Source organism: Myotis lucifugus, unplaced genomic scaffold (assembly GCF_000147115.1).
Source record: "Myotis lucifugus unplaced genomic scaffold, Myoluc2.0 scaffold_151, whole genome shotgun sequence".
Taxonomy (NCBI): domain Eukaryota; kingdom Metazoa; phylum Chordata; class Mammalia; order Chiroptera; family Vespertilionidae; genus Myotis; species Myotis lucifugus.
Genome location: NW_005871199.1, coordinates 1,960,624 through 1,976,583, shown reverse-complemented (window position 1 = coordinate 1,976,583; position 15,960 = coordinate 1,960,624). Strand labels below are relative to the sequence as shown.

Below are 15,960 nucleotides of genomic sequence, written 5' to 3'. Positions count from 1 at the left end.
GCATTCGGCTTATGATTACTGAATCTGCAATGGATAAAAAGAGGGCATCTGATAGGCAAACTCTTTTGTTTGTTTAGTTTCAGGGATCTTGGAATTTTACTGTAGAATCAGTTACCAATCCTTGGCATGAATTCACATTAAAACTTAAAAAATATTTTCTGAAAGAATGACTCAGTGGATAGAGCATTGGCCTGCGGACTGAAGGGTCCCAGGTTCGATTCCAGTCAAGGGCACATGCCTGGGTTGTGGGCTCAATCCCCAGTGGGGGGCATGCAGGAGGCAGCCGACCAATGACTCACTCTCATCATTGATGTTTCTATCTCTCTCTCCCTCTTCCTTCCTCTCTGAAGTAAATAAAATATTAAAAAAAAAAAAAAACTTAAAAAAATATTTTCTGAAAGAATGATTAATAACTCCACATATTATGCAACAGGAGGTCAGAATTTTGTTGCTTTTTTAAGGAGAGTTAAAGTCAGAAGGAGAAGTTCCCTTCTGTACTAGTCTCTCCTTCACTAAGGACTACTGGTTCAGTCAGTACTCATTCAACAACAAATATTTAATTTAGTTTAAAGTCAGGTTAGTTTGCACACAGACTTTCAAATTAGCGAGGGAGCAATTATAGCGTAGTGGGTAGGATTGTGGGCTCTGAAATCTGAACACCTAGGTTTGCTAGGTTTCAATATGAGATCCATTCTTTACTAACTAGGTAACCTTGGACAATTTTATTAAAACTCTCTGGGCCTTGGTTACCTTATCTATAAAGTGGAGAAATAATAACGTACCTCATAGGGCTGTTATGAGAACTAAAATAAGTCATGTATAGCACTTAACATATAATATATACTCTATAAATATAAGCAATTATTATCATTGTGAATTATGAAACCCCATCTACATGATAGGAAGAGTCAGGGGAGAGGTGCAGCAGAGAGGGGAAAGAAAAAGAATTGAGAGACTCATTTACTGCCCAGCCGGTGTGGCTCAGTGGTTGAGCGTCGACCTATGAACCAGGAGGTCACAGTTCGATTCCCAGTAGGGGCGGAGTTGCGGGCTTGATCCCGTGTGGGGCGTGCAGAAGGCAGCCAATCAATGATTCTCTCTCATGACTGGTGTTTCTATCTATCTCTATCTCTCCCCCTTCCTCTCTAAAATCATTAAAAAAAAATTTTTTTTAAAGAAAAAAAAAAGAGACTCATTTACTAAAACAAAAGGACATGAAGTTATGGGAAGATTTTGAAGGAGACAAAAAGTTAGGGAGTTGACTGATTCATATTATACCGTGAAACTGTGAGAAATATATTTCTCTGTTAAGAGCATCTTTTTTTGGAGAGGGCAAGTAAATTATGTTTAATAAGAAATCCACAGCCTTCTCAGAAGAAGACCATGCACTACCACTACAAACAATCTGCAACTGTTATGGGAAGAGGGCTGGCTGCTAGTTACTGCGGAGCTCATGCTTCTTCAGCACAGATACACATCAGATCTACCTCTCTTACTCCTGACCCCACAGCACAGACAGTTGAAACCTAAATGAGGAAAAACAGAAAGTTATCACTTATTTCTAGGATTGTACTTACTTACAGCAGAATAAGCATATCTTTCTGAAAACTCTAAAGTTTAAAATTATGAACAGGATCTGGCCTGATCCCCAACACCATACTGTGAAATGTGAGATGATTTTTTTGTAGTTCTAAGTACTAGTAAATGTCCAAAAAACAAGAGAAAAAGAAGTTCTGGCAAAAAAAAAAATTCCAAGAGTAGTCACAAAACTTGTAAGCCAAATCATTTCTCTCTGGAGTGATTTCAGATTGGCAACGAATTTTCAGGTATAAAAAGTCTTTTGCACTCTGACCGGTTTGGCTCAGTGGACAGAGCGTCGGCCTGCGGACTGAAAGGTCCCAGGTTCAATTCCGGCTAGGGGCATGTACCTTGGTTGCGGGCACATCCCCATTGGGGGGTGTGCAGGAGGCAGCTGATCGATGTTTCTCTCTCATCGATGTTTCTAACTCTCTATCCCTCTCCCATCCTCTCTGTGAAAAATCAATAAAATATATTTTTTTAAAAAAAGTCTTTTGCATGCAGGCTTCTGATCTTTTAAGAAAGAATAGTAGCCCTGGCTGTTTTGCTCAGTGGTTGGCGCATCAACCCTCCAACCAAAGGGTCACAGGTTCAAGTCCCAGTCAAGGGCACGTACCTCATTGCAGGTTCCGCAGCCCTGGTAGGGGTACGTGCGGGACGCAACCAATCGATGTGTCTCTCTCACTTTGATGTCTCTCTCTCTTTCTCTCTCTCCCTCCCTCCTTCCCTCCCACCTCCTTTCCACTTTCTCTAGAAATCAATGGAAAAAGTATCCTCTGGTAAAACAACAACAAAAGAATATGCATACATTTTACTTGAGGATCTTCCTTTCATTCTTAGAGGGCAATTTGGCAATATCTAGGCAAATAGTCTTAAAAACAAAAATGTATAAATTGACCTAGACGTGGGAATTTATCCTAAGGAAACAATCAAGTGGACAAAGATGGATATACAAAGATATCTAATGCAGCACTGTATATAATAACTATAACTGGAAAGATACCATAATTGGAAAGACTCTAAATGAACAGGGGATTGGTGATATAAATTATGGTGAAATCATAAAATGGAATAGTATATAACCATTATTTTATTGTATACTTATAGATAGGATGTCACAGTAGGTTTTTGGAAAAGGTAAAAAAAATTATATAGTACCATATTTTGAAAACATACTTATCTATAAATTCACATGTACTTACATACATAAAAAAGGTCCAGAAGAGCATAGATCAAAATGTTAAAATATGACTATCTTGGATAGTGGGGTTAGGTTAATTTGTAAATTTAAATTTTCTCATCTATATAAATTTTCTATATAGGTGGCTTTATTATAATTCTCTTTACTTCATAACCCATTTTTCCCAGTAAATCACAACTCAACAGTCCCACACATACAGACTCACATCACTCCCTGCCCAACACATTAACTCAAGCTCATTACAATTACATTATGCTGCTGCAGAGACAGACTAGAAGGAAAAGATGAAGAGAAAATACCTCAAATGCTGCTAACAATCCCAAGCTACAAATAAGCATGACTTCTTTAAAAAAAAAAAAAAATGTTTTCTTTAAAAGGACAATAAACGTTTTAGAAAAAAATAAAATAAAATATTTTTTAAAAGATACATTTTATTGATTTTTTACAGAGAGGAAGGGAGAGGGATAGAGAGTTAGAAACATTGATGTGAGAGAAACATCTATCAGCTGCCTCCTGCACACTCCCCACTGGGGATGTGACCGCAACCAAGGTACATGCCCTTGACCAGAATCAAACCTGGGACCCTTGAGTCCGCAGGCTGACGCTCTATCCACTGAGCCAAACTGGTTAGGGCAAATTTTTTTCTTCTTAAAAGCATGACGCCTAGCCCTGGCCAGTATAGCTCAGGTGGTTGCAGCATCTTCCATACACTGAAAGGTTGCAGGTTTGACTCCTGGTCAGGGCACATACCTAGGTTGTGGGTTTGATCCCCAGTTGGGAAGCATATGGGAGGCAACTGACTGATGTTTGATGTTTCTCTCCCTCTCTCTTTCTACCCCCTCCCTCCCTCTCTCCCTTTTCTCCCCTCTCTAACAATCAATGAACATATCCTTGGGTGAGGATTTTTTAAAAAGCATGACTCCTATAGACTCACTTTCTCCACTACATATTACTTTGAGATGCCTATTCAACCTGAAACAAACCCGTATCAGCATATATGAGGCTCCTTCTGAAGTTTATTTTTTATATCCTTCAGAATATCATTTCTCCTATAAAACAGGGATACCTGATTTCAGCACATCTGGATGACAAGACTTGAAAAATATCAAAGATCTAGCCTCTAAATTATGAAAATAAGCTGGGAAATCTTTAACGTTGCTAAAATAATTTCAAAACAGCTGGACCAGTCAAGTGCCAAAGTGGAAACCAATAATTCTTACTAAAATACAGAGGTGAATCATCACATCACGTCAGAATATTTTTCTGAGTAACCCTGGACTAGACTTAAGGAAACACTCCATGTTGGTCCTTGGCCTAACCCTAAATTGTGTTTATGGTGAAAAGGTACTGTAGGGCCTAGTTTCTAGTCACTAGTTAAAACATCACTGTGGCTCTCCATAAATTTGCTTGCTACTACTAAACCACCGGAGACTAAGATCCAAAATGTAGAGGAAGAGAAAAACCATCAATATGATTCTGCAAAATGTGAAAAAGGCAAACTTCAGAGGGAAGAATGAGTGGGGAATGAGAGATCATTGACACAAAGGTATTTTCAGATAGGAAACAGCTCCAAAAAGAGAGCTCCCACCCGGTGTGTGGAACAAAACAGAGTTGGCCTTAATCCCAGAGCCTCTCCCAGCACTTTCAGAGCAGAAACATCCCCGTCGGAGATGAGATGACATCATCCCCAGTTGAGAAACGAAGAGGCAGCATGTGACTGACTTCAGTGTTTGAAGTACACATATAATTTGGGGACACTACAGGCTGGCCGGATGTGCATTCCTCAGACAACTGGAATTGTGCCTGAACAGGTCATAGAGAAGCAGTCCCAGACACCCAACTCAATGACCTACCAATACTACTACAGAAATATGTGAATAATTTCTGCATAGGGCACAAAGAGACAAGCAGGCTTTTCAGAAGCAAAATGTTAACTCTTAGGGGATGTCCTGGTTGATAAGATTGAGAGAGACACACACACAATCAGCCAACTTGTCTGCTGGACTATCTGAAGCAATCTCTCTGGTCCTCTTAACTTGAAATACTGCAAGCCATTTATACTACTGTATAGTCTAGCAAGTGGGAGACACAATGTATTCTCCAAATGAAAATACTCAGAAATTGTCTAAAACAGTGGTTCTCAACCTTCCTAATGCCGCGACCCTTTAATACAGTTCCTCATGTTGTGGTGACCCCCAACCATAAAATTATTTTCGTTGCTACTTCATAACTGTAATGTTGCTACTGTTATAAATTGTAATGTAAATATCTGATATGCAGGATGGTCTTAGGCGACCCCTGTGAAAGGGTCGTTCGACTGCCAAAGGGGTCGCAACCCACAGGTTGAGAACCACTGCTTTAGCCTAATCAACATCACTGGACCTTTGGGGCAGTGTTTATTCTGGATTAATTCCATATTGCCCTGGCCAGTGTGGCTCAGTATTTACAGCATTGGTCTGCACACCGCAGGGTCAAGAAGGATCAAGTATTTGATCCCTGCCTGGGCAGGGCTTAGTGGTTGAGTGTCAACCTATGATCCAAGAGGTCACGGTTCGATTCCCGATCAGGGCACATGCCCGGTTTGAGCGCTTGATCCCCAATGTGGGGTGTGCAGGAGGCAGCTGATCAATGATTTTCTCTATCATTGATGTTTCTATCTCTCCTTCTCCCCTTCCTCTCTGAAATCAGTAACAATATATTTTTTAAAAAGTAAAAAATATCCTCAGGTGAGGATTAACAACAACAAAAAAAGAGAAATATAAGGCAAATAATAACGTATTGAACTATCTACTAGGAACCTGCCTTCCTCTCTTTTTGCCAAAATCTTCCTCAGACTCCAGCAATAAGGAGACTTTCTAAGAATCAGATGTTTATCAATTAATACATATTGTATACAGTCATTACAAATGAACAAAGCGAAATTTCACAGAAGAAAAATTATTGAAGAAAAAGTTTAAAAATATGGAGGGGTTGAGAAAATAAGTTCACTTCACCAGAAAACAGTTAAAAGAAACAATAAGGCCCTGGCCAGTTCGGCTCAGTGGATAGAGTGTCGGCCTGTGGACTGAAGGGTCCCAGGTTCAATTCAAGGGCACATGCCCAGGTTGTGGGCTCGATCCCCAGTGTGGGGCGTGCAGGAGGCAGCTGATCCATGCTTCTCTCTCAAAATTGATGTTTCTCTCTCTCTCTCCCCCTTCTCCTTTCCTCTCTGAAATCAATAAAAATATATTTAAAAAAAGAAAACAGTAAGAAGATATGAACACATATGTAGAAACTAAAAATATATTTTAAAAAAACAATAAGAAGCTCATAAGAGATATAAACACATATGTAGAAACTAAACAATGCTCTCTTTTCATAGTAAAGAGTGGAGAAGTGAAGTGCAATAGGGGAAATGGGCTAGGAAGGGGTTTCCTTTAGGAAACACCATCAGTTCACTCTCTGAGACTGAATGTTTCGCTGATGTTTGGAACAGAGAGAAACAGAGATTCCTCTGCCAGGCTATCAGAAAATAGCATACTTCCTGAAGTATACTCTTATCCTTGATCAAGAAAATATGTCCAGTAAAAAGAAGAGAAAAGAGAATGACAACTTTGGTCTTGTTGCTTTCTTTATGTCAAGTAAGAATATCCCCAAATCTTAGGAAATACAAAGCTTAAATGATAAAATAACCACCTTCCTTCTCTCCAGTTCTGTCTTTGACCTAACGTTATCTCTGTTGTTCACTTCACAGGCTATAGCTTCCATTATCAAAGGAAAACAGGCTTTATGTAATAGCTAGTAGCTAGCACATATCTAAGCAAAGTTATTAATCAGAAGGGTTTTATATCAACCCAGAACAGCACACAGAAAGTAACAAGCAAACATACTATTTTGATATTCAAAAGCTTAAGCAACCATGGCAGAAATAAATAACTGATCAAAAGCAATGACATTCCGCCCTGGCCACGTGGCTCATCTGTGTCCCATACACCAAAAGGTTGCAGGTTCAATTCCAGTGTCAGGGCACATGCTGAGGTTGCAGGCTAAATCCTCCACCCAGGTCTCTGGCCCAGTCGGGGTACATGGGGGAGGCAACATCTCACATCAATGTTTCTTTCTCTCTCTCTCTCTTACTCCCCCCTCTCTAAAAATCAGTATGTTCTTGGGTGAGGATTAAAAAAAAAAAAAAAAAGACACAAAACAATGACATTCTGATATCAGAATCTACCAAGGGGACAAAAGAAAAAAGGAGGGCGTAGGGTAGTCAAAACCCCCTAAAAAGAAAGCAAACAGAAAAATCTCTTCCTCCTTATAAAATATCAAGCGAATAGAACTTAGAGATATTCTGACTACATGACAGTCTGTTCTATCTTTATATTCCCAAATTTCCGTTTACTCACTCCTGTAAACTGGTTTACGTTGCATTACTTTTCACCAGTATAGAAGAATTGAAGGGAAAGGGATCAGCCTACAAACAGCTTAACACTGTACACAAAGAAAACAGACAAAAAACCCTCAACAAAAATCCCTACCATCTGGACTTATCAGATTACAGCACAATTTACTGGTGGGGCCCTGCTTAGGAAGAACAAACTCACCAGAACCAAGGTCCTAGGCAAAAATGCTTCAATCCTGCCTGACCGGTTTGGCTCAGTGGATAGAGCATCGGCCTGCAGACTCAAAAGGTCCCAGGTTCGATCCGGTCAAGGGCATGTACCTTGGTTGCAGGCACATTCCCAATGGGGAGTGTGCAGGAGGCAGCTAATCGATGTTTCTCTCTCATCGATGTTTCTAACTCTCTGTCCCTTTCCCGTCCTCTCTGTAAAAAATCAATAAAATATATATTTTTAAAAATGCTTCAATCCTGTGTCCTCTGAGGTTTCCCTCAGTAGTTAAGAAAAAGTCAGGAAAGAAGCTGTAAAGTTATCTCCAAATCATTGTGCTTATGATAAAATCATGTCATAAGGATGATAATTTCAGAAATGTTCTGGTGTGAATCAAAAGGAATTAGAAGTTCACGATCTTCTAAGGTTTCAAGTTATTTTTCTTGGAGAGTCACGTGATTTTATCACACAGCTCTTATTTCAGGGGAGCAGTGTACACCTTAGCATTCTAACTTTACTTTCTAACTCCTCCACTGACTTCAAATCAATTCTCAAAAGCAGAAATACTTTACTGCCTTCATGGCGGTACAAAGGGGACTCAGTGGCTGAATTTCAAGTTTTTGATGGACTGGTCAAATTAGATGGTCACACTGTCAACAGCACTTTATCAGGGCTGATTTTATTTTTTAAGTGGTGCTACCACCGTCCAAATGAGTATGGGAACAAAGGAAGAGAAGGAATAAATTTCTTTTACTCTCCAAACAGCTGACAGTAGATGGCAAACTGCATCACCTTTTATTAACAATCAAAGTTTAAGAGCAAGAATACACTGATGGCTACCGAAAGCTGATATTCATTTATAACTGCTTCCCCCAAAATCCAAACATGGTAATTACACCAATGGGAAAAGATGTCAAACATCACCCAGAGCATATGGTTTGCTCTACCCTTGGCATTTCACTTGTCAGCATAAAAGACCAGCTCTGACTTAATGGCAAAATAATCAAGACAGGGGTTAATACTGGCAGGGAACAACTGTTTTAAATCACCTGTCCTTCCTAATTTGAATGCCAACAGATTTTGAGCCTCCAACGGTTATGAGTGGCTTATTTAAAACATCATTCTGCCCTGAATCCTGACATTCTTATTTTGTATCCATTTTCAACATTGCCAGGCAATCTTACTTTTAGTTTTAGAATTCAGAATTTCACCAAAATTTAAGTGAATTCAGCTAAGCATCTAGAAAAATAAATTGGTTTTAGGATGGTTCACACACACACACACACACACACACACACATCCTTTCTTTGAATTTCCAGCTTTTAACAATTTAGGAAATCATAAACCATCACTTACTCCTGCCAATGTCCTATATTTCTCCAGGTACCATCCAGAACACCACTATCCTCTAATCACAAATAAAACTGATTCTTACAGCCTCTTTTGCATCAGAATCAAACATCCGACCGGTTTGGCTCAGTGGATAGAGAGTTGGCCTGTGGACTGAAGGGTCCCGGGTTTGATTCCAGTCAAGGGCATGTGCCTTGGTTTCGGGCACATCCCCAGTAGGGAGTGTGCAGGAGGCAGCTGATCGATGTCTCTCTCTCATTGATGTTTCTGTCTATCCCTCTCCCTTCCTCTCTGTAAAAAAAATCAATAAAATATATTTGCCCTAACCGGTTTGGCTCAGTGGATAGAGGGTCAGCCTCTGCGGACTGAAGGGTCCCAGGTTCGATTCCAGTCAAGGGCATGTACCTTGGTTGCGGGCACATCCCCACTAGGGGGTGTGCAGGAGGCAGCTGATTGATGTTTCTCTCTCATCGATGTTTCTAACTCTCTATCCCTCTCCCTTCCTCTCTGTAAAAATCAATAAAATGCCAGAACCAGTTTGGCTCAGTGGATAGAGCGTCAGCCTTCGGACTCAAGGGTCCCAGGTTCGATTCCGGTCAGGGGCATGTACCTTGGTTTCATCCCCAGTGGGGGGCGTGCAGGAGGCGGCTGATGGGTGTTTCTCTCTCATCGATGTTTCTAACTCTCTATCCCTCTCCCTTCCTCTCTGTAGAAAATCAATAGAACATATTTTTTTTTAATAAAATATATTTTAAAAAAAAAGAATCAAACATCCTATACTTTTCAAAAACATATCCTTAAAATGAAATATTGTATTACATTAAATTTGCTAAGCCCAAACCTAAGTGAAAATGCAGATACACAAAAGGCAATGTTGCAGAACAAAAAGTGAACATTGCAAATTTGCACACAATAACCGATAATGTTTTCAAGAATGTTTATGCGCCCTAGCTGGTTTGGCTTAGTGGATAGAGCATCCGCCTGTGGACTGAAGGGTCCCGGGTTCGATTCCAGTCAAGGACACTTGCCCAGATTGCAGGCTCAATCCCCAGTAGAGGACGTGCAAGCAGCCGATCAATGATTCTCTCTTATCATTGATGTTTCTATCTCTCTTTCCCTTCCTCTCTGAAATCAATAAAAATTATTTTTAAAAAAAGAATGTTTATGAACAAAATTTTTCTTAATTTCTTAATCCAACTGTTTCAATATTTGCCAAAGAAGCAGAGAAGGTGGGTGTAAAAAATGAAAATACAAAAAAGTACTCTAAAGTTATTTATTTTGGACATATTTACACCTTGACTTCAGATATCAACATAGTAGTCAAGGTTTTGAAACCTAGTATTTGACTTTCTGGTGAAAGCACAATAGGAAAAAACATTTATATGATCTGAATTACTAACTGCAAGCCTTAGGATCTGGCAAAAAACATACAAAAATATCAAATAGTGACATCTAAAAAAGACAGGACTGCCCTGGCCAGGTAGAGTGCCATCCCGATATGCCAAGGTTGTGGGTTTGATTCGTGGCAGGGCACACACACGAATCAACCAATGACTGTACAAATAAGTGAAACAACAAATTGATGTTTTTCTCTCTTTCTCCCTTCCTCGCTCTCTCTAAAATCAATGACTAAGTAAAAAACAATAAATAAAAAAGACAGGACTATCTGAAGTTGTAGAGATGGAAGAGGAGGAAGATGTATCAGTAAGAGACAAAGAAATACTTCCTTTTACTCCTACATCTGTCCACCTGGCCAATACTTCCCTGAGCTGGAGGTTGAGTCAGATTCTGGAATATAAACACATGGCTTTTAAGATTAACCTGGTTAAAAAAAAATTAACCCAGTTTCTAAAAAAGAAAATACCTGACTTAATAGGTAAGAAGTTTAAGGACCACACATGACCATTCTTCTTTCTTGGATTGAAGGGGGAAAAGAGGTTTTAAATTAAGGGCCTACTACATATATATATATATATATATTAAAAAACCTGTCATTTTTACTTTATCCTTCTTCACACTTAGATGCAACATGAGTTGCTTTGGCTCTCTAATGCTTTTACAAGAAAGGCAAAAATTACCTCTCAAGAAACTAAAAATAGATGTACATAAATAAAACTGCAGCTTATGAAGAAGATATTTGTGACCAGTATTAACTCAACTGAGCTGGAATATGAAAGGTGGAACCCTCTACTTAGCCATTTCAAAATGGCAAGAACTCAATCTCAGGTCTAAGGAAATGTCAGCAGCTCAAGTAAAGCATCCAACCTCTGGTGGCCCATCCAGTTCAGCGCGGAGGCAACAGTCACTGCGGAACAGCAGACGTTTCTGATGGAAGCTCTGGAGCAGTTTCTGACTCAAGCTCCCCCCACACACGCGACACCACCACCCATTTTCCCTCCCACACACCATCTGTAGCTTTTCTCCATCTTCAATAGCTGCTCCCTGCTCTGAGCTACATGCCTGGCTCTCTTCTCCAAGGGCCGCTTTCCTGATGCCACCTAAGCATCCTGCCAGTCCATTTCCTATTATGCAACGTCCCCCCAGCACCCAGAGCCTCCCCCTCATTACCAACATCACCCCTCTCAGCCTCCACTGCAACTCCAGACGTCATCACTCCACCTTCTCCATCTATTTTTTGGGTATTTTAACCCTAATTTTCCACATTCTTCAGTCTTCTTTCAATACTGCCCATTCCTTCCCGAAGGTGGTCAGTCTCTAGAGCTAGGAGTCATCAAGGGAGGATGTTTGATAAAATGTGTCCTGTGCGAGCGCCCGCGGGGGAGGCGGAGGGGAGAGGAAAGGGAAAGGGAGAGGGAGGGGGAGGGGAAAGGGGAGGGAGGGGGAGGGGAGGGGGAGGGGAGGGGGAGGGAGGGGGCACGCAGTGAGAAGGAATGACGCATTAGGGGGAGTCTCCAGGGAAAAAGACGTTTCCATCAACTCCCACCCCCAACAAAACTCCCAATTCCCTCAACCCCCAGCGATCGGAAGCACCCCATCACTCTTCAATTCCAAGGCTTCTCTTCTACATTTTCAATTAACTCCAGAACCAACTGGGATTCTACCTGCCTCTCACACTAAGTAATTCCTATCTGTAAGGCCTCCATTCACTTTACTTTTCTCTACTCCCTTCGATTTCCCTGCTGTTCCCCTCCTATCCCCACTGTCCATCTCCACCCCTCCTGACCCTACTTCTTTCAAGTCCTCAACTCGGCCTCCTCCAAGACAGACAACGTTTTTGACAGCTCCCCTTTCCTCACTTAAACAATCTTTTCCTCAGAATCCCCTGCCCACTCGGAAAGCCTATTCAGAACCCTGTTTTCCTTACCGACAACCTCGGACCTCCCCAGCTACAGGTGCCCTCCCAGGTCTCGCTCTTGCTCCCACCGCACGGCCGTCATCAGCCCCCCGTCCACGCCCCGCCCTGATTACCTGAGGACGAGGTGCAGGAAGGACCCCCGGGATCCACGGATGAAAACCCGGCCGCCGACGGCCCAGAGGCCGACGCCATCTTGGCAGCCCCCTCCCCCTCAGTGGCCTCACTCCTTTTCAATCCGGCTCTTCCTCTTCTCCGAGTCGACTCTTCCCGTCTTCACAAAAACTGCGTTCCGACAGCTACCTTCTCGCCCCTCCGAGGCCTTTCTCAGACACGCCGGGCAGGCTCCGGGACCAGCTCAGGGCCGCACCACTTGTCTGGCATGGGGACAATCCACGTCTCGTACCCTCCCTGCAACTTGAACCGCTTTCCGCGGGAGCTGCTTTTCCCTTTCACAAGGGAATAGGCTCCAGCTGGCTGCCGGGACCCCGCGTCCGCACCAAACCACACCTAAAGCAACAAGGGGGCGTGAGAAGTCCCGGCAGAGCGAACGCCCCCTCCCCCTACTCCTAGCCACAGCCTGTTTATTGCCAACCCCACCGTTCCACTCCCGGCAGCCAGCGAAATCCAGGCACTGCGCATGCGCCCAACCTCACGTTCCATCCCACTCAATGGGGGTGGGGAGTACCCCAGAAAGGAGCAAAGCCAATCGGGAGGCTGTTCCTGGTCACATGATGCAGGTCCCTCTGGGCCTAACGACTCCACGCCGGGCCGACACTCCCTATGGTGGCTCGCTGGGGTCAAGTTAGTTCGGCTCTTTTAAAGAACTGGGTTGCGTTGCCTATGCTCATTAGGAGTTGGCTCGACGGGTCCTCTCAGTTTTACAGCTTAAAGAAGAATTCCCGACAGACTCGCTAATGTCAAGTGAGAGACTTTAAGCAGTCAAATTCGCAAAACATCACATGCCACCAAGTATCCTTCTGGCTCTACTGCCTTGTTTACTATTTAGTTTAAGGTGCATGCATGTCTTGTCTTCCTCCGAGTGACATTTGAAACAGACCCACATTTTGCCTCAAGCCAAATGCTGGGCACAGTGACAGAATTCAGGAAATATCTTATAAGTGAATGAAGACCTGTCAAAAAGGGAGGTGATCAAACCATATTATAGTCTTCCCGTGATCCAAGCCCTTATCCTCTCTGTTATCTATATTCCAAAGGGCATGGAGACACACAGAAGTTCTCCATTCTAGTCTAGTCTTCGTATTAACCCTGCTCATTTTTAACAAAGTACCGTGGAGGTTGTGAACTCTGAAGACCTCTTTCCCTGGGGAGACTGACCTCCTGGAGAACAACCACTGTCTTTGGTTCACTCATGTATCCTCAAGCTACTCAGGTGATGTGACTCTGTACATAGTAGGATCTCAACAATTATTTGTGGGATGAATAAGTGAAGAGGAATAAAAAAATCCTAGGTTCGGTAGCCCCAAAAATGGCCGGGTTATTCTCTACCCGATTCTTTCTGGGTCCTCAAAAAGGAACCTAGGACCTCACTGGCCAGAAAATAGCCCTAGACACTGACTACTGCCTTCTACCTTTCCCTCATTAAGATTCCCTGCTGCCACCTGCTGGATTATTCATTCTCCTTTGGGTAGTGAAGGGTAGACAAACTTCCAATGATCAGATTGCATTTGTAATTCCATAGCAATGGAATTGTGTAGCATTGAAGTATTTTATGATTGCCTATACCTACACCCGCCCCCTCCACCAAACTAAATAGTACAAAAACTAGACAGGTGGGCCTACACTGTCTAGCATAGGATTTGGCTCATAGATATTCAATAAATATTTGTTGAATAAATTACTTTTGTTTCTATAAAAGTCATGGAGTTGCTACCATTTCCTGAGTTATTTTAGAAATCAGCTGTAGAGTCCTGGCTGGGTACTCGGTTGGTTAGAGCAAATCCTGATACGCCAAGGTTTGGGGTTCCATCACCTGACCGAACACATACAAGAATCAACCAATGAATGCACAAATAGGTGAAACAAATTGATGTTTCCCTCTCTCCCCCTTCTTCTCTCTCTCTCTCTAAAAATCAATAAATGTTTTAAAAGTTAAAAAAAGAAAGAAATCAGCTGTAGAAGTAAAGTTGTTTCTGATTTGAAAACTGGAAATGGACCAATAATGGACTCACTATGGCGGTAGGTCAAACAGGGGGTTTTCTCCTTGGGATTTGATCTATGAATCATCCCAAAAGAAGATCTGCATTTTGCAGCTTCTTTCGGGTCTTTGTTTCTCTTTTATGGACCAAAAATGGCTACTTGTATTATGTCAGTGTGTTTACTTATCTCCCTCATAAGACTGTGAACATATAGGGCAAAGATTACATCTTATCCATTTTTATATCTCAAGGATCTAGAATTGTGCCTGGCACAGAGTAACTGCCTCCTGAGTATATGAATGGATAAAGGTAAAATTTAAAAAGTTTGGCTGGTGGTGCCTCCCATCTTTTTTCCCTAAACATTGTCTCTGCTCCCACTCCCACTCAATTGCTGATGTGCTCTGAGTCATGGAGCCACTCTTGCCCAGTAACATTCCTGGCATAGCAGAACCTCATGATGTCACAGGGTGTGGAAGTAAGGGGCAGAGCAGGACATGTTGGCTTGGTGACTCCAAGGAAATGGAAAAGGGAGTTCACCAACATAGACTTTGGAAAAGGGGGGCAATCCAGTTATCTCAAAATAGGGACACACACACACAGTCTTATTAAAGTGAACTTCATGTCTTAAAATAGTTCCTAAGGTCAGAATGGAGGGACTAGGGGCTGCCAAGATCAACAAAGAGGCAAAATAAGAGAATGGGTACCTAATCATTAAATTAGTCTTTCATTAATTCATTCACTGAATTAACATTATTTAGCCCCAACAATGTCCCACACACTATGAGAGTTATTGGTATACACAGATAAAGTTCCTGGCCTCAAAAAGACCACAGGCTAATGAGAAAGACAGACACAAATCATTAGAATAAAATGTAATAGGTGCCATCATAGAGTATGTACAAATGCTATGGTTTGACATATGGTTTTATTGATTTTCTGAATCAAAAAAAAATGGGAAGAGCGCTGGCCACTGTGGCCCAGTTGGCTGGGTGTAGTTCGTGCATGGAAAGGTTGCCAGTTGAATTCCTGGTAGGGGCATAACCCCAGCTTTGGGCTTAATCCCCCATGGGGGCATGCAGGAGGTGGCCGATTGATTTTCCACTATCACATGGATGTTTCTTTCTCTCTCTCTCCTTCTCCCTTCCTCTCTCTCTAAAAATCAATAAAAATATATTTTTTAATTGGAATAAACATGAACATAAAGGCTTGACAATACCACAGACTATTTCAGATTGGAACTATTCTAAAGAATCAAGAAGGCGTTGTTTCCATGACTATGAAAAGGAGAACCGAATGGGTGTGCAGGAAGACTTCATTGTCCTACAGAGTTATAATTTTGCCAGGTAGTTAAGAAAGGAAAGGGGTTCTCGGGAGAAGGAACAGCATGGAAGCATGACAGAAAAGTGGGTGTTAGGGAAGCGATACTAGAATAGAATGATGTGGCATAGGTGAGGCTAAAAAGGCAGGGAGAGGCTAAACTATGAAGGTTGTTGAGTGCCATGTTAATAGTAGTAATCACCTACTAAATATCTATGTGTGTACTCAATACAATGTGAAGCAGTTTATAAGGATTATCTCTCTTAATCTTCTCAACAACCTTCAGAAGAGAAAACAGATTCAGAGAGGTAAAGCAACCTGTCCAAAATCACACAGCTAGAATCTCTAAGCTCAAACTCCAACTCAGGTCTAGCTGGCTCTAAGCCTGCCCTTAACCAACACTATTTTACCTCAAGGATTTTGGACTATATCCCGCAGATGATAGGAAGCCATTAA

General features: G+C 41.9%; 1 protein-coding gene across 8 annotated transcripts in view; it reads right to left on the bottom strand.

Moving 5' to 3' along the window:
- Positions 1–12,667, bottom strand: part of PIP5K1A (phosphatidylinositol-4-phosphate 5-kinase type 1 alpha) — a 38,719-nt gene extending 26,052 nt beyond the window's left edge. For 3 of the 8 annotated variants that reach the window (XM_014461314.2, XM_014461318.2, XM_014461319.2), the window contains exons 1-2: positions 12,145–12,667; positions 1,488–1,526 (exon numbers count right to left, since the gene is read on the bottom strand). In XM_014461314.2, coding sequence (XP_014316800.1) covers positions 1,488–1,526; positions 12,145–12,223 — 118 coding nt within the window. In that variant the 5' untranslated portion in view covers positions 12,224–12,667. Of the gene's footprint in view, positions 1–1,487; positions 1,527–11,283; positions 11,437–12,144 lie in introns of all 8 variants that reach the window. The other 5 variants (XM_023759221.1, XM_014461316.2, XM_023759222.1 and 2 more) reach the window with 5 other exon arrangements.
- Between the last annotated feature and the right edge of the window lie 3,293 nt (positions 12,668–15,960).